This window comes from Entelurus aequoreus, linkage group LG02 (genome assembly GCF_033978785.1).
Source record: "Entelurus aequoreus isolate RoL-2023_Sb linkage group LG02, RoL_Eaeq_v1.1, whole genome shotgun sequence".
Taxonomy (NCBI): Eukaryota; Metazoa; Chordata; class Actinopteri; order Syngnathiformes; family Syngnathidae; genus Entelurus; species Entelurus aequoreus.
In genome coordinates, this window is record NC_084732.1 from 57,164,833 (window position 1) to 57,183,527 (window position 18,695).

Genomic DNA, 18,695 nt, shown 5'->3' on the forward strand with positions numbered 1-18,695 from the left:
AGTTTTGAAGCTGGATGGAAACAACATTTCCTCGGAATTTGGAAATGAATGGGAGATTTTTGACAGAGGGATTGGGTCTAAGGTTGTCTTTTTTAAGCAGGTGTTTTATTAGAGCTGAGAAATAATAGTATTGACCTTTTTATTTGCCTCAGCTCCTCTGTGTACCATGGGGCAGATCAGGAGAAGGAGACTGTCCGTTTTTTCAATGGTACATTGAAGTCCAGGATAGAGGATTGACTGTTATTGTAAAAATCCACAAAGTTGGAGACTGAGAAGGATGTCAGTGGGAGAAGAAGCTGGAGATGATGACTGGAAAGGCGGAATCAATGTTAGTTAGGTTCCTGAAAGTTGTTGTACGTTTTGGTTTTGTGTAGGGAGATGGTAGGGGAAGTTTCATGCTAACTGCCTGATGGTCAGATACACCAGTGTCATATACGTGGAGCTCAGTGACTGTGAGGGAGTCGGTAATAACTAGGTCCAGGTCATGTCCTTTATTGTGTGTGGAGACATTGACATGTTGGGTGAGGTTGAGGTAGTCCAATACTTCTTTAAATTAAATTCTATTCGATTGTAGGGAGAGTCCATATTAATATTAAAATCACCAATAACCAAAATGTTTTATTAGGATGAACAGAGTGAATTGAGGAAATTGTGTATATCTGTAATAACTGTTGGATGGGGTTTTGGAGGACAGTAAATAAGAATTATTGTTACATTAAGATGGTGTTTGCATTTGAGTAATAGATTTTCAAAAGAACAGAAATTTGGGGTAAACAGAAGGCTCAATTCAATGTCACTGTGGTATAAAACAGTGAGTCCACCACCACGATCAGTTGTAAAGGTTTTGCTCAGGTAATTATACCCTAGGGGCAAGCCTCATTTAGCGCTGAATGAACTTCAAGGTGCTGCCACGTTCTTGTAAGGCACAAAATACCCAGTCCCTTGTCACATTAACATCAGCATGTCATTAAGATTAAAGATTAAAGTACAATTTACAATAGTTATTTAAGTTTAGTTTATTTCAATTACCTGATAGCTCTCTTTTGTCCACTGTCTCGAACGGCCAAATAAAGTCCTCTGTCGCGAATTGTTAGCACAGTCTATCTTCACAAAGGCATTTTCCTCTGGTTTATTAGTAAAACGTCCATTAAAAGTAAACTGATGATCCTGAATAATTTGTTCCAGTTTGGAAAAAGATGTAAAGAGTGATGACAACCACAACATCGACAAGGGGGTAAATATCTAGTCAACAACAGCTGTGGTTGCTCCTTCAGGAAACACTGCCCCTTAGTGTTTTGGAAGAGAATTGCATGTCCCCCCTCATAGAAGAACTATAAATCAAACAAGACGCAGTCAGAGGGGACGCAAGCTATGTGACGCGAGAGTATAGTCCAGCCTTAAATGTAGCTTAAATGTAAATCCTAGGTTTCTTAATGTAAAGCGCTTTGAGTCAATGGAGAAAAAGTGCTATAAAAATATAATTTACTTTACTCAAATGTGGAGATTGTATGGTAGAGCTTGGTATCATGTCAACCAGTGTAAAAGCCACTCACAAGTGTCTTTTTCCGAGTTAGGAACAAAGTTGTGGAGAGTTGCTTGCGCAGTCTTTTTTAATAAACACTGTTCCTTATGTTATTTTCCTCCTTCTTAATGTAACAAACTGAAGATTCATTGAGTTTGAAATGGCAGCTAGTGAATAGTCGCATATAGCTAAGCTACTCTCATTTAGCAAGCAATGAAGAGGTTCACCTTTTCTCTGATACTCAGCAGTGTCCGCTGGAGCTTAGATTGTGTGCCAGAATCCTTAGAAGACGCAAACATTAGGATGTCCTCGTACTTTTAATAATAAATTAAATTGTTGTAATTTGTGGTACGTCAGCTGAAAAACGTGGAGTGGGAACATTGTGCTCCCATCACATTGAAAAATACTACGACTCCCAAATTGTTCACTACATCTGCTTCTCTAGCAAGTAATTCATGACATTTGGTTTATCCCTAACCATGCCCTGCCTGGGTCCAGGAGAGAAAAGGGAATAAATGTGATACCAAAGGGTGAAGCAATAAGTTTTGTGTGATTGTTGAGGTAGAACGTCATGCTCGGGATAGTTGAAAGGTGTATTGGCAGGTCTCAATCTGCACGTACGCATGAAATGCTCAGATTTCCTTCCTCTGTCTGCCCTGCTCAGGTAAATGTTATTCAGCACATTCCTGATGGAAAGTGTTGGCAACGTCCCAACATGGGAATGTTGTGTCAGGGTTAGAGCGATGTGTGGTCTGTTGGTATTGTCAAGCTAAGGTGCACTATAAATAATATTTGACAAGGTGTACAACTGATGTTGGTATTAAAGTAAATTCTTTGATAGTTAGTGTAGATGTGAAAATGTAAATATAATTTACTACTAGATTAAAGACAACGAAGATGCTTATACAAGGTAGACCGTGTGCAGAAAAACTTCTTTAGGTCATTTTCTGTTCTGCCAATATCAGATTCAGTGTGGCCAGCTTGTGTGTGTAAATTCATTAACTTTAAAGATGTTCTGTTTCCAATTAACTCAGAGGGTGTTTACAACGCTTTCACTGTTGACCTAAGCCTTTTCCACGTTTACTGCTCTATTAAAAAGGAATAAGCCACATACGTGCACACTACAGTATAATGTACTGTATGTGGTGAGTTTTTGCTGCAGTGTGATCTGAAAGGCATTTTAAGAAATATAAAGTAATCAAGTAGTATTTTTGCTACTTTCTGTGCTACAGGGTCGCCACATCATTGTGGAAAAATAAACATGTTGTAGGGCTGGCATTGGCAAGGACTTATTGATATGATCCGTATCATGATAACTGAGTCCTGATACAATACATCATTGCGAATCATCATTGGAATATATTGCACTATTCCACATAGTGATACATTTAGAATGCAGATTGAAAAACAACTTGTATATACAGTATGTACACAAGATGACAGAAATATTTAATTGGACGAACTAAGTCAAAAAACAATGTAAATGATTTCCATTTATCGCCGTTTTACTTAAAGTGGATCAAGTTTCAATGAATTTTTTTCTATATTTATATTTGCACTTGTATTTGAGATTATATTATTAGAAACATTATATTGCCATTTGAATATTTGTTCCCTCCTTTGAAATGTACTGAATCAATATTCAACTTTAGAAGGTAATTTGTCTTTAAATTGTTTGTGAAGGCTCAAGCTGAACTGAAATACTGTACATAACACGTAAAATTATTGGAAGAGTGGGAATTTTTAGAATGTGGAAAATTGTTATCCTGAATGTGATATGGCAATATGACAACAGACTCAATAACGGGAGAGATTACAATAATAGGTTACATAATGCAGGTTATAATAATAGGGAACTAAGCCAAACCAAACTTTATATAAAACAAGAAATGACAAAGTTATGATACGACCTAAATACCAAGGAAACAAACACACACGCATTTGTTCTCAAATCCCGCATTTACTGCCCCTCCCATATATATATATATTATATAATAATATATATATATATATATATATATATATATATATATATATATATATATATATATATATATATATATATATATATATATATATATATATATATATATATATATATATATATATATATATATATATATATCCATCCAGCCATCCATCTTCTTCCGCTTATCCGAGGTCAGGTCGCGGGGGCAGCAGCCTAAGCAGAGAAGCCCAGACTTTCCTCCCCCCAGCCACTTCGTCCAGCTCTTCCCGCGGGATCCCGAGGCGTTCCCAAACCAGCCGGGAGACATAATCAGATATATATATATATATATATATATATATATATATATATATATATATATATATATATATATATATGACAAAAGTCAGCTTTTTCAAAACATTCAAGCTACGTATTTTCTACATTGCAAAAAGTCCTGTCTTTTTTTCTCAAATCCCACATTTACTGCCCCCCCATATATATATATATATATATATATATATATATATATATATATATATATATATATATATATATATATATATATATATATATATATATATATACAGATATATATATATATATATATATATATATATATATATATATATATATATATATATAGATAGATATATATATATATATATATAGATATATATATATATATATATATAGATATATATATATATATATATATATATATATATATATATATATATATATATTAAGGCTGCAGCTAACGATTATTTTTCTATCGATTAATCTATAGATTATTTTTTCGATTAATCGGTTAATCTATAGATTATTTTTTCGATTCATCTAGAGATTATTTTTCCTTTTACCGATTTTTTTTTTTTTATTATTTAAAATGAAGATGAAAAAATAAAAGTAGGCCAGTTTTTTCAAAAGGCATGGTTTTTATTTCCAAAAAAAAAAAGTATGGCCACTCAGTCAACATTGACAACAACATGACAAAATATTCTGTAACAATGTAAACATTTAAAACTTTTAACATTTAACAAAATTAAAAGTAGCTTATTTGCTTTTTAATGTGCAAATATAAAAGTAAACATCCAGTGCAAATCTTAATATTCTGCAATAGTATAAGCATTTCAAAAGTAAAAGTATTGCTTATTTTGCTTTAAAATGTGCAAAAATAAAGATAAACGTCCAATACAAAAAAGTGCAAAACGAAATATTCTGTAACAACAGTGTAAACATTTCAACAAAAGTGAAAGTATTGCTTATTTGCTAAAATGTGCAAAAATAAAGATAAACATCCAATACAAAAAAGTGCCAATCTAAATATTCTGGAGCACTGTAAACATTAAGTATTGCTTTTAAAATGTGCAAAATAAACATCCAGTCCAACACAGTACACAATAACCAATTCTACTCATTCCAGTGAGTGACTAACAGTTGTAATGAAGAAAGGTTAGCATGTCTACGTGCTTTGCTTCTTTTCTTGTTTACAATATTCCCAGCAGCTGAAAATAGGCGCTCAGAAGGGGTCGATGTGGCTGGAACTGAGAGGTAATTAGCCTTCACCTCAAACCAGGACTGCGAGTGAGCTGAGCTGCAGTTTAAGTTTCTAGTAGGTCAACGGGCTCATAGTGATGTTACTAGTAGTTGACTGGGAGGTGTTTATTATCATTTGGGGAGAGTCCGCTGCCTGATGCTCACCTGCTAAACACCTATCTGCTCGACGCTGAAGCGCTGACTACATGCGCTATGAATACGCACTGCTGATTGGCTGATAATGCTTCGTGTGTACCAATCAGATGGTTGTGTGGGTGGGACAATGCTGCGTGTGTACCAATCAGATGGTTGTGTGGGTGGGACAATGCTGCGTGCTGAGACAGAGGCAGACAAGCAAAGCAACTTGTTAAGACTTTAGCAGATAAAGTTAGCTTTAGCTTAGAAACTCGTTCGGTACACCCCCGTACCGAACCGAAAGCCCCGTACCGAAACGGTTCAATACAAAACACATACCGTTACACCCCTAGCAGATACAAATGACACATTCATGTATTTGTGTAATGATGACAACGTATGCTAACGCGGACGATTGACTAGTTGATGGTTGATGGTTTTCTTTTCAAATGTTCGTTCATAGCCGTTGTGCTGCTATGATATGCCATTTCCGCTCGACACAGTGTGCATACAACAACATTATTAGGCTGTGTATTGAAATACTCCCACACTTTTGACGACTTTTGGCGTGCGTTTTTCCCCTCGCTCGCAGTCTGCTTTGCGCTCCGCCATGACGGTAGTGTGACGTAATTATGCGACGCGTCGACGCACAAAAACGGCGTCGACGTATTTACGTAACCGATGACGTCGACTACGTCGACGCGTCGTTTCAGCCTTAATATATATATATATATATATATATATTAGAGATGTCCGATAATGGCTTTTTTGCCGATATCCCGATATTGTCCAACTCTTAATTACCGATTCCGATATCAACCGATACCGATATATACAGTTGTGGAATTAACACATTATTATGCCTAATTTTGTTGTGATGCCCCGCTGGATACATTAAACAATGTAACAAGGTTTTCCAAAATAAATCAACTCAAGTTATGGAAAAAAATGCCAACATGGCACTGCTATATTTATTATTGAAGTCACAAAGTGCATTATTTTTTTTAACATGCCTCAAAACAGCAGCTTGGAATTTGGGACATGCTCTCCCGGAGAGAGCATGAGGAGGTTGAGGTGGGCGGGGTTGAGGTGTGTGTGTGTGTGGGGGGGGGGGGTGTATATTGTAGCGTCCCGGAAGACTTAGTGCTGCAAGGGGTTCTGGGTATTTGTTCTGTTGTGTTTATGTTGTGCTTCGGTGCGGATGTTCTCCTGAAATGTGTTTGTCATTTTTGTTTAGTGTGGGTTGACAGTGTGGCGCATATTTGTAACAGTGTTAAAGTTGTTTATACGTCCGCCCTCAGTGTGACCTGTATGGCTGTTGAATGGCCTTGCATTCACTTGTGTGTGTGAAAAGCGGTGTGACTGGACCGGCACGCACGCAAAGGCAGTGCCGTGACTAGGATGGTAGAAGGTGGAGATTGAACCCAAGTAACCAGCAACCCTCCGATTGCTGGCACGGCCACTCTACCAACTTCGCCACGCCGTCCCCTTGCATGTTTTTTTAGGGGCTCTATAGGCAGAAATTAACGATTCCCATAGGCTCCACAGTAAGCGGACTTATGATCGAATTTATTTAATATTTAGATTGCATTAAAAAAAAAGCCCATCTGTCATCATGTCTTTCATAATGATTGTGAACGATAGACAAGATTCCCTCAAAAAAGTGCCATTCCCTTTAAATGGAAATTTGAACACCTCCAAATTTGTAGGGAAAATTCTTCCTGGAATATAAGACTTCAAGTGACAGGTGGGTGGTACAGACAAGCTTATATCTCATCTTGTATGTACAGGGCGGCCAGGACCTCCAGGACCCCCAGGAGAAAAAGGTTTTAATGGACTGCCGGGTCCCAAAGGGCCACCTGGATCCCCTGGAAGACCAGGAGAAAGTGGGGCTCGCGGTCTACCAGGTAAGACAGCTGTATTTGAATGCCCTCATAGCATGTTATGGGTGACACACAGGACAGTGGTCAAAACACCTTGATCCGCTAAAGTTGAATGGAAGCAATAAAGATGTCTCACTTTTCGTCCAAAAAGCTTTAAAGGGTTCTTCAGTTCCAAAATGTTATTTTGCAAAACCTGCGAAGTTACTGTGGACAGTAACATTCAAGTCACTCAGGGAACAACTCATTGACGTTTTTGGACTGCGAAAAGCGAACGGTGAAGAATGGAATATTGAGTGCTACAGAAATCCTACCCAGTACTTGACCAGTACCTCCTCTTTGACTCCCTTTCTAACTGAGGGTACCCTAACTGGGCCTTTGTCAAATCCACCAGGAAAAGAAGGACCTCTACACCGACCCTGAGGATAGAAACAGGAGGCCAAATGTGGTGATCCCGTATGTTGCTGCTTTATCAGACAAACTCAGAAGCATCTTCTCCAAACACAACATATCAGTTTTCTTCAAACCACAAACACTCTCAGACAAAAGCTGGTTCACCGCAAGAAGAAAATCCAGAGAAGCAAACTTGGTAATGTCATGTATGCGGTACAGTGTTGTAACATTGCATATGAAGTACTGTGTAGTGTAGTAATGTTGCGTATGCAGTACAGTGTAGTAATGTTGTATATCCAGTACTGTGTATGTAGTAATGTTGCGTATGCTTTACTGTTTATTATTGTTGAATTTTAGTACAGTGTAGTAATGTTGTTTATGTAGTACTGTGTATAGTGTATAATGTTGCATATGCATTACAGTGTAGTAATGTTGTATATCCAGTACTGTGTATGTAGTAATGTTGCGTATGCTTTACTGTTTATTATTGTTGAATTTTAGTACAGTGTAGTAATGTTGTTTATGTAGTACTGTGTATAGTGTATAATGTTGCATATGCATTACAGTGTAGTAATATTGCGTATGCAGTACAGTGTAGTAATAATGCATATGCAGTACATAATGTTGCATATGCAGTAATAGTGCATATGCTGTACATAATGTTGTGTATCAATCCATCAATCAATCAAAGTTTACTTACAGTATATAGCCCTTAATCACAGTTGTCTCAAAGGGCTGCACAAACCGCAACGACATCGGCTCAGATCCCACATTAGGGCAAGAAAAAACAACGATAAACCTCGAAAGGGACCGCAGATGTGACCCCACGAGTGACCAGTCCAATGGATGATGAGTGAATACGATTAATAACGTGAGAGTCCAATCCGTAGTGAGATCAGCAGAGGATCCTCTTGTATGTAGACAAGTCAGCAGCTCAAAGACGTCACTAATTGATGCACAGAGGAGTGGTCCATCCCCGGTCCCGACTTGGAACAGCTAGCGATTCCTCCGTGGAAACTGATTCGTGGCCACCTGATAAACTCTCCACGCAGGGGAGGGGAGCAGAGCAGAAAAGAGAGACCGCAAATCAACTGGTCTAAAAATGGGTCTATTTAAAGGCTGGAGTATACAAATGAGTTTTAAGATGGGACTTAAATGTTTCTACTGAGGTAGCATCTCTAACTGCTATTGCTGCAGGGTATTCCAGAGTACTGGAGCCCGAATAGAAAATGCTCTATAGCCCGCCGACTTTTTGGGGGCTCTGGGAATCACTAATAAGCCGGAGTTCTTAGAATGCAGATTTCTGGCATGGAAATATGTTATCGGAGACGCACTGCATCCGTCAGTAAGATAGATTGTTAGACACTAAGTATTCATGTAGCTGCTGTGCTACAATTTTTTCAAGGATTTTCGAGAAACATGGAAAGTGGGACACCGGCCGGTGGTTTACCATGAGGTCAGAATCGAGGTTAGGTCTTTTGAGCAGAGAATGAATAACCGCTGTTTTGAATGCTAGGGAACAGTACCAGAGGAAAGTGATAAGTTTATAATATTTAGCACTGATGGTCCTAATATTAGAAACAGCTCCTTGATAAGTTTCCCAGGAAGTGGGTCAAGTAAACATGTTGTTTGTTTTGTACCATTTACGAGTTGCAGGAGTTCCTCTAATGTTATTTCTTCAAAAAGAGAGAGATTATTTTGTAGCGCAATATCCGTCGTACATACATTAGTATCTGCATCGTTAAAGTTGTTAGTGAGGTTATTGATAGAGCCCACATAATTTGGAAATTGTGCCATTACCGAAGGCAATAGGCCAGCAAGAGTCGTAGTTGTGACAGCGTTAAGTTGAGGCTGCTAAAGCATTGGTTATTAGTAGCTTGTTGACAATAAGTCAGAACTTCAAAATTTATTAAGTAATGATCGGACATTACTTTAGTGTACGGGAGTACCATCAAATGATTTATATTAATTACTTAGGTTTGGGCTAAGGTTAAGTTTTTCATTGGATATTAGTGTGACCACTCCACCCCTTTTTAGGGGACTGGCAATATGTGCACTCGTATAGTTAGGAAGAGATGCCTCGTTAAGTGGGAAAAATTAATCTGGTTTCAGCCAAGTTTCACTGAGACCAATGACGTTATAAGATTGTTGTCTCTAATGACCTCATTACCTAATAACATTTTGGGAGACAATGATCTGATGTCTAAAAAGCCTATATAATAGGTAGTGGGCTGTTTTGAAGATTTTTTGTTAATGGTATCCATAGTACTGATATTAATAAAGTTTTGTTTATTTTGTGTAGTGCGCCTTAAAGGCCTACTGAAACCCACTACTACCGACCACGCAGTCTGATAGTTTATATATCAATGATGAAATCTTAACATTGCAACACATGCCAATACGGCCGGGTTAGATTAGTAAAGTGCAATTTTAAATTTCCCGCGAAATATCCTGCTGAAAACATCTCGGTATGATGACGTTTGCGCGTGACGTCACGGATTGTAGAGGACATTTTGGGACACCATTGTGGCCAGCTACTAAGTCGTCTGTTTTCATCGCAAAATTCCACAGTATTCTGGACATCTTTGTTGGTGAATCTTTTGCAATTTGTTTAATGAACAATGGAGACAGCAAAGAAGAAAGCTGTAGGTGGGAAGCAGTGTATTAGCGGCCGGCTGCAGCAACACATAGCCAGTGTTTCATTGTTTACATTCCCGAAAGATGACAGTCAAGCTTTACCATTGGCCTGTGGAGAACTGGGACAACAGAGACTCTTACCAGGAGGACTTTGAGTTGGATACCGTGAGTACGTACGCAGCTGCGGCTTCCAAACATTTGATCGCTTGCCCGTACGTGCGTGCCGCTATGTGCATGTCACGTACGTAACTTTGGGGACTTTGGGGAAATATATGTGCTGTATGAACTTTGCGGAGGTGAACGGTACTTTGGGCTGTGGGATTGAGTGTGTTGTGCGGGTGTTTGATTTGTATTGGCGGGTTATATGGACGGGAGGGGGGAGGTGTTTGTTATGCGGGATTAATTTGTGGCATATTAAATATAAGCCTGGTTGTGTTGTGGCTAATAGAGTATATATATGTCTTGTGTTTATTTACTGTTGTAGTCATTTCCAGCTGAATATCAGGTCCCACCCGCCTCTCACAGCATCTTCCCTATCTGAATCGCTTCCACTGCCCTCTAGTCCTTCACTCTCACTTTCCTCATCCACAAATCTTTCATCCTCGCTCAAATTAATGGGGAAATCGTTGCTTTCTCTGTCCGAATCGCTCTCGCTGTTGGTGGCCATGATTGTAAACAATGTGCAGATGTGAGGAGCTCCACAACCTGTGACGTCATGCTACTTCCGGTACAGGCAAGGCTTTTTTATCAGCGACCAAAAGTTGCGAACTTTATCGTCAATGTTCTTTACTAAATCCTTTCAGCAAAAATATGGCAATATCGCAAAATGATCAAGTATGACACATAGAATGGACCTGCTATTGCCGTTTAAATAAGAAAATCGCATTTCAGTAGGCCTTTAAATAAGTTTGATCACATCTAAGAAATGATATGATGGGGATCTTGAGATTATTTTCTTTGTGCTACAATAGATTTAACGTGTCAAAATGTTCCACCTCAGTAGAATGAATGTTTACTTCTGGCATAGTCACGACAGAAAAAACATTATGTGATTTATGTAATATTGTACGAGAAATGCTATGTGTGCAGGAAATTTTCAGCCTGCCACTGATTAGTTCTAGCTTAACTGACTCCTTACCCGGAATAACAGACACTGTAATTGCCTGTGTCCGAGCTTGCTCTAGTGTAGTTAGTCAAGTGTGACTCAACTAGTAGTCTCCATTTTTGGAAAGAGTGATGGCGCCTTCCGGGTTAGGGTGAAGGCCGTCTCTCCTTAGCAAGCCCGGTGTGCCCCAGAAAGAGAGCCAATTATCAATAAACGTTAGTCTCTGTTCTCTAGGACTAGCAAAGGGCTAAATCTATTATGCGTCTCAACGGGTTCACCATGGCTTGCTTAGGGCTGCTACAAACTGGGCTAGTCAGCTCGCTACAGCTAACGCTAGCAAACATGTCTGTGACGTCTAGAGTTACAAAATTACTCTGCTCTAACTGGCAGACACGGTGCTCTAGTAGGGCCAACCTATCCATCAGAACAGTGCACAAACAGCCATACTCACGTTGTTTCTTTCACAGAGTCTAGTTTTTTCGCTTTCTAACATAAAAATCGGCTCGTTCAACTTAGTAGTTAGCAATGCAGCTAATGGGAGCAATTAATTCTACCTCTAAATCACTTTAAAAATGCATTCAAAAACCGTCAACAATACTTCATTTACGTTCAGTAACTTGTATAATAACCAAACTGTAGCAACATTGTTATTGTAAGAGCGAACACTGAGGAACTCTTTTTCTAGCGTACTAACACATTGGCGTGCTACGGTATTAGCTGTAAGACACCAATCTGTACTGATTGAACAAAATGAACAATCATATTACAGTATCTGTAAAGCATTAGCCCACATTTCATGTTTTCTTTTTGTACACAGCAAGCTTAACAGTGTATGTATCACGATCAAAAGTGTAGTGATTCACTCGATGGACAGTTGTCCGTTTGGTCCAGCTGGCCGGGGATGTTACCAGTTGATTAGGGCACTCCATTAATTTGGCAAAGCTGGCACAAAAGTTCCAGATTTTCAGCGTGACCGTGTTGCACTCTATCGGCTTCCGTCTGCTCCAACGTTTCACCCTCTGTTTGTGCTCGCTTCTATAAGCAGTAGTTCATCCTTCGTATATTTAGCTTCATAAAGATAAAGTTGTAAATCAGGGGTGTCAAAAACGCGGCCCGCGGGCCAAATGCGGCCCGCAAGACGTTATATTGCGGCCCCCACCTTAATTTGAAAGTTTAATGTTAGTGCGGCCCACGAGTTTTAAATGAATGGCGCTTGACAGCGTTGTGTGCGGAGCTAAAGGAATCTACCAATCACGGTGTGGTATAAGGCTCTCGACAATATTAAGGGTGTGCTGAGATGGCACTGCCTTTAGTGTCCTCTTGAACATGTCACCGCACTGTCTTTAGCTCCATACAAACAGCGTTCCGGCCCAGACACATGTTGTATAAGGCTTCTGCAGGCACGCACAAGTGATTGCAAGACTTACTTGAGGAACAGCCATACAGGTCACACTGAGGGTGGTCGTATCAAAACTTTAACACTGTCACAAATATGCACCACACTGTGAACCCACAACAAACAATGACAAACATATTTCGGGAGAACATCCGCACCTAAACACAATATAAACACAACAGAACAAATACCCAGAATCCTTTGCATCCCTAACTCTTCCGGGCTACAAAAACACCCTCGCTACCCCCAACCCCGCCCACCTCAACTCCCCCCCCCCCAAACCTCTAACCCCCCCATCTCCCGAATTCGGAGGTCTCAAGGTTGGGAAGTATGCATTGACGTCACTTGCGTGATGCAAGCAGAGAAACATTTTGCCGCTTTTCCACGACACCCACACACGCTCTTCCTCCCTCCCTCCCTGCCTCCCTCCTTCCGCCCCCCTGCCAAACAGTCCGGGCGGGGAAGACAAGCGGTCCGGTAGAGTCCAAAGCACTCCGCCGAAGGACCGAGCGACAATACAAAAGTGTGGTGCACTGGACCCCAGCGCTGATACTCCGACAAAGAGTCGCTGGACGAATCAGACGTGTAACACGTTAGTGGTGATGTTAGCCCGTTCGGGGCTAATTGTGCTACCGTAACTGTAAACTCCACGGCGAGCCCCCCCTCTCTTGTTGGCTCCAGACAGAGACGATTTTTGATGCAATATTTCTTTGTTGAGCACAGGGGCACCCCGACGTGTCTTATTTCATTTAATTTAATTTAATTTTTATTTATCTCCTTCATTGATGTGCATCTTTGATCGATAGACAATTATACCTCAATTATTCAATTATACATTTACACACCAATGCCTGAGAAGGAGCAGGATGAAGAAAAATCTTATATTTTCCTGCCCCCTTCAACATAATACATAGTCTTACTTAATGATATCATATAAACCAACAATTACATCCAAATATAACGAAAACAAACAAAAAAACACAACAAGTGCAAAACTTCATGAAGTACAAACCGAACCAAAAAAACAAAAGAAGTAATATACACCTCACGGGATGATACAAAACAAATACAAAACCAGGCAAAAAATAAGTAAAATAATAAATATAAAGCAAAATGTAAACACTTATGGCTGTCCATATGATCTTATTGTTCTGTCTTTATATATTTTTTCAATTGGAATATATTTTTACAATCTTTTATCTCATTGTAAAGAGAATTCCATAGTTAAACCCCCACCACTGATATGCACATGTGTTTTAAAGTTGTCCTTGAATACTGATGTTGGAAATGACCTTTTCTTCTATGCTCTTCATTCTCAGAAGTGATGACAAACATTTTTTGTAAATTTGCTGGTAATGTTTTACTTTTAGCCTTAAACATGACACATAATGTCTGTGACTTTACTAGCTCCTGTAATTTCAATAAACCCGAATTAATAAATAATATGTTAGTGTGTTCTAAGTAATCTACTTTATGAATAATCCTTATAGCTCTTTTCTGTAGTTGATACAGAGAAAGTTGCGGTGCACAAAGAATACAATTTGAAACGTCATTATACAACTACACATGCTGAGGAGTATGCAAAATACCAGGGAGATGAGAGAGTGAACCGGGTTGCAAATTTTAAAACCAGTCTACTGAGGCAACAAGATTTCGTCAAAAAGCAAGCGAAAAGAGCGATGCAGCAGTCAAAGCTAGCTACATGGTGAGTGAGATGGTTGCTAGGACGGGAAAGCCATTCAAAGAAAGTGAATTCATTAAAAAGTACATGTTAGATTTTTTTTATGAAATCTTTTCTTGCGGCCCAGCCTCACCCAGTTTCTGCATCCAGTGGCCCCCAGGTAAATTGAGTTTGAGACCCCTGTTGAAAATCCTCATTTGTCCAAAAATAGTTTTCTGTCAACAAGTCTGCCATGATTAGAAAACACACTCGCGTTTGATTCAGGGAGTAGGAACAAATTTGTTGCAGGAAATCGGAAGGGCGCTGCTAATGAAATGGAAATAAATGTGCCGAAGATTAAGTTCTGGCTGTGCATAAAATGACCAAAATATGGTAAATATTGAACAAATTACATATTGTTAGGATCACATTATATATATACTGTGTGTATATATATATATATATATATATATATATATATATATATATATATATATATATATACATATATATATATATATATATATATATATATACATATATATACATATATATACATATATATATATATATATACATATATATACATATATATATATATATATATATATATATATATATATATATATATATATATATATATATATATATATATATATATATATATATATATATATATATGTATATATATATATATATATATATATATGTATATATATATATATATATATATATATATATGTGGTCAAAAGTTTACATACACTTGCAAAGAACATAATGTCATGGCTGTCTTGAGTTTCCAATAATTTCTACAACTCTTACTTTTTTGTGATAGAGTGATTGGAGCACATAGTCACAAAAAACATTCATGAAGTTTGGTTCTTTTATGAATTTATTATGGGTCTACTGAAAATGTGACCAATGCTGGGTCAAAAGTATACATACAGCAATGTTAATATTTGGTTACATGTCCCTTGGCAAGTTTCACTGCAATAAGACACTTTTGGTAGCCATCCACAAGCTTCTGGTTGAATTTTTGACCACTGTTCTTGACAAAATTTGTGCAGTTCAGTTAAATTTGTTGGTTTTCTGACATGGACTTTTGTTACGTAGCCATCCTGGCAACTGTTGAAGATGGTAAGTGTCCATCACTCATCATTGTGTCTGTCTTGACTGCATTAGTGGATTTAGTTACGCACTAAGAGTGAATGCATGAAAGTGCAACAAGATATCAGCAAGATATTTAACAGATGTTGTGTTTTCATTCCAGGTTCCAAAGGAGAGACAGGTGTGTAAATAACATCATTCATGTTTTTGTTCCATTTTGTGGGTGTACTTAACTACTTTGTTTACTGGGGTAAAAAAGATCTGGCAGTGGTCCTTAGTCCGCATTTGAGGTTTCACTTTCCTTTTCTTTGATGCACTACCATCAGAAGAGTCTGATTCAGAGGCATACTGAAGTGCATAATATTACTTTTAAAAATATATATATTAGATACAAACTGTATATATATATTAGTGTTCCTAGCTAATATAACACTGCAAATTAGTGTGGGATTAATTGAATATTCATATGTTGTGTTGTCAGGACTGCCGGGTGTTGATGCTCATTCACCCAAACTGTCATTCTCTGCTACACTGACTGTCCCTATGGAGAGGGCAGGAACCATTGTCTTTGATAAGGTCTTTGTTAATGAAGGAGACTTCTATGACCCCAGAACAGGTACAACCATATAAAATAAATGGGCTCGAAAGTTTGACGTGGAAACTCAATGCATTGTGGTTCTTGCTGGTATCTGAATAGCTTATTTACATGGCTGAATGCATGACTCTTGTCTTAAAGTTGTGTTCCTTTCCTTAACTAGTTCAAAACATGGCGTGAACGTGCGGCATAATTAACTGCCATAATTGTTGTCATGATCACTTCAGGGGAAAAAAAGTTTTGGTGATATTTGTCTCATTTCCAGTATAGAAGCAAAGCCAAGGAACTCAGGTTAGTGAGCTAACAAAGAGACAATGAATAGCCTGGATAGCAGCCGTGAGACAATCAAACATGACTTTTAACGCCATCACCTGGTACATGTTGGTGTGTTCACGACGTTTTCACACCACTAAGTTTGAATCAAAGCCTGTTTTATTCTGTTGCACATGTAGCATATAGTAGGATGTTAGCGTTAGGTAAGCTAAGCTAAGCTATCTGCGGTTTACGAACAAAGTAGGGTCTTTGGGAAAAAAGCAATACCCTTATTCATAGACCAAAACCTGTGAAGACTTTAAATATTTCCCACATAAATGCACAGTGCATCTTACACTTTAAATATACTAAGTGTGAAACAAATTTTACCAGGAGATACCACACACTGACAAGTTCTGTTGACTTACCTCAGAAACGACAACAGTCTTCTCTTTCTAATGTAAAATTCCAAGGTCTTGCCACACCAAAAGTTGGTTTGTCCGTGAGCCTTTACAGACTTGTCATTCTGAAATGTTTGGCCTGTATATAAACTGACTCCGTTGACGACAATACAGATACAGGACACGTTCAGCAGCTTGGTCTATTGGACGTGCTCTTATAGATCAATTCCACCATATGTACTTATTTGTTAAGGTGGCGAGCCTTTGCAACTGGGTCTAGTTCGTTTCACCATAGAGCCTTGATTTTTTTCTTTTGTACGATTCATTTTAATCCACTTTGTTGCTCTCTCTCACAATACCGCTGGTTGAGTACAGCCATGTAAACAAAAACGTTGTCCAGCAACAATGGCTACCCAACCCCCACAATGCATTGTGAAATCATGTGCCCCTTTGAGTCCTATACAAATGAAAGTTACTCATTTCTGCATGAACTAAGGGTATTGACTCTTTCTCTCAGGCGTCTTCACAGCCCCCGTTGATGGGCGCTACTTTTTCAGCGCCATCTTGACAGGCCACAAGAACGAGAAGATCGAGGCAGTTTTGTCCAAATCCAACTACGGCATGGCCCGAGTGGACTCTGGGGGTTACCAGCCCGAGGGCTTGGAGAACAACCCCATGGCTGAGGCCAAAACCCCTCCAGGCTCACTGGCGGTCTTTAACATCATCCTACCGCTGCAGACTGGGGACACAGTCTACATCGACTTGGTGATGGGCAAGTTGGCCCACTCTGTGGAACCGTTGACCATCTTTAATGGGATGCTGCTCTATGAAGCTATGTGACGACTTCCTGGCCAAACACACGAGACACTACTTGACAAGGAACAATCAATCAAGACAAGCCCACATGTGGCAGCACCAAACCCTTGATATCACTTCTTTATTCTGAAGTGGGCAGATTTTTTTTTTTTATAACGGAACGGATCACCCGAGGTGTTCAGGGGAACTCGTTAAAGCCGTTTTTGTGATTGTAAATCCCCTTCTGATGTTGTGAGTTGACCATTACAAAGATATGAACGCTACATCAATTGGAACTGTGAGGCAAACACTGAAACATTGTTCATGCAGTCACCATTGTGAAACCTTGACACAGCATGAACTGAACATCTCGGGCTTGACACGTCAGACTTGTGTGGGTTCCTCCTCGGTGACTGTGTGAGTGATTGACTCCATGTGTGCTGTGATTGACTGGTGACCAGTCCAGGGTTATTAGTCTGCCAAGCTGGTATAGGCTCCAGCTCTGCAACACTGAACAGGGTGAACCGTAGAAAAAGGACTTCATGTCAAGTGTGGTGCATTGTGCGAAACATCTAGAACACAGGTGTCAAAAATCAAGTGCAGTGGGCAAAGTAGAACTTTAATCAACTTCATCTATTGGAACTCACATGTACAGGTAATGATTTATCTGTGAGGGTGGAGGCCACAGTGGTATTAATTGGAGGTACTTCACTAGCCATTCTTACTAAGGGTGACAGATTACCACAAAATCTAGCAATAATAAAACTGTACACGACTAAAAACGACACCACTTTGACTATTAAAACATGGCAGTACAAAATAACACATTAGAGATGTATGACAACGTTGTCAAAAGTGACAATTGTGACGACAACAAAGCATGATGGGAAACGCTGCTCCTCAGACGCATGCTCAGACTCTTCCAGATTCTGTGGAAAACCCTCTGATAAAAAAGTACATGTGTTAATGTGGGGTCAATTAGTCCTTTTCAGTCCACAGTCTGAAATGTGCTTTGAATTTTGTGCGATTAAATTTGACACCCTTTTGTGGACTCATCTCAAGGTCTAACTTTGACACTGTGATGTGCCTTTAAAACATATGTGTATTCTGAATCATTCAGTACACAACTAGTTCCACTTTTGAATGTTTCATCATAAATTGCACAATGTTTGTTTCTATAAGCCACTTCATGTTGTTTTCATTGACAATTATTCTATAAAATAATATTGTCTATATCTGGTTGATAAAATTTCTGAAAGTAGGAAGAGCACATTAGAAATATTGTCTTACAAAAATGTAAATGTCCTCATTTTTAGGTGTTGTTTTATCC

General features: G+C 38.8%; 1 protein-coding gene across 2 annotated transcripts in view; it reads left to right on the plus strand.

Annotated features, from left to right (window-relative positions):
* Nucleotides 1-18,324, plus strand: part of LOC133636092 (EMILIN-1-A-like) — a 96,451-nt gene extending 78,127 nt beyond the window's left edge. For both annotated transcript variants that reach the window (XM_062029744.1, XM_062029753.1), the window contains 4 exons: nucleotides 6,935-7,051; nucleotides 15,486-15,503; nucleotides 15,804-15,938; nucleotides 17,088-18,324. In XM_062029744.1, the coding sequence (XP_061885728.1) occupies nucleotides 6,935-7,051; nucleotides 15,486-15,503; nucleotides 15,804-15,938; nucleotides 17,088-17,410 (593 nt within the window). In that variant the 3' untranslated portion in view covers nucleotides 17,411-18,324. The remainder of the gene's footprint in view (nucleotides 1-6,934; nucleotides 7,052-15,485; nucleotides 15,504-15,803; nucleotides 15,939-17,087) is intronic.
* The last annotated feature ends 371 nt before the right edge of the window (nucleotides 18,325-18,695 follow it).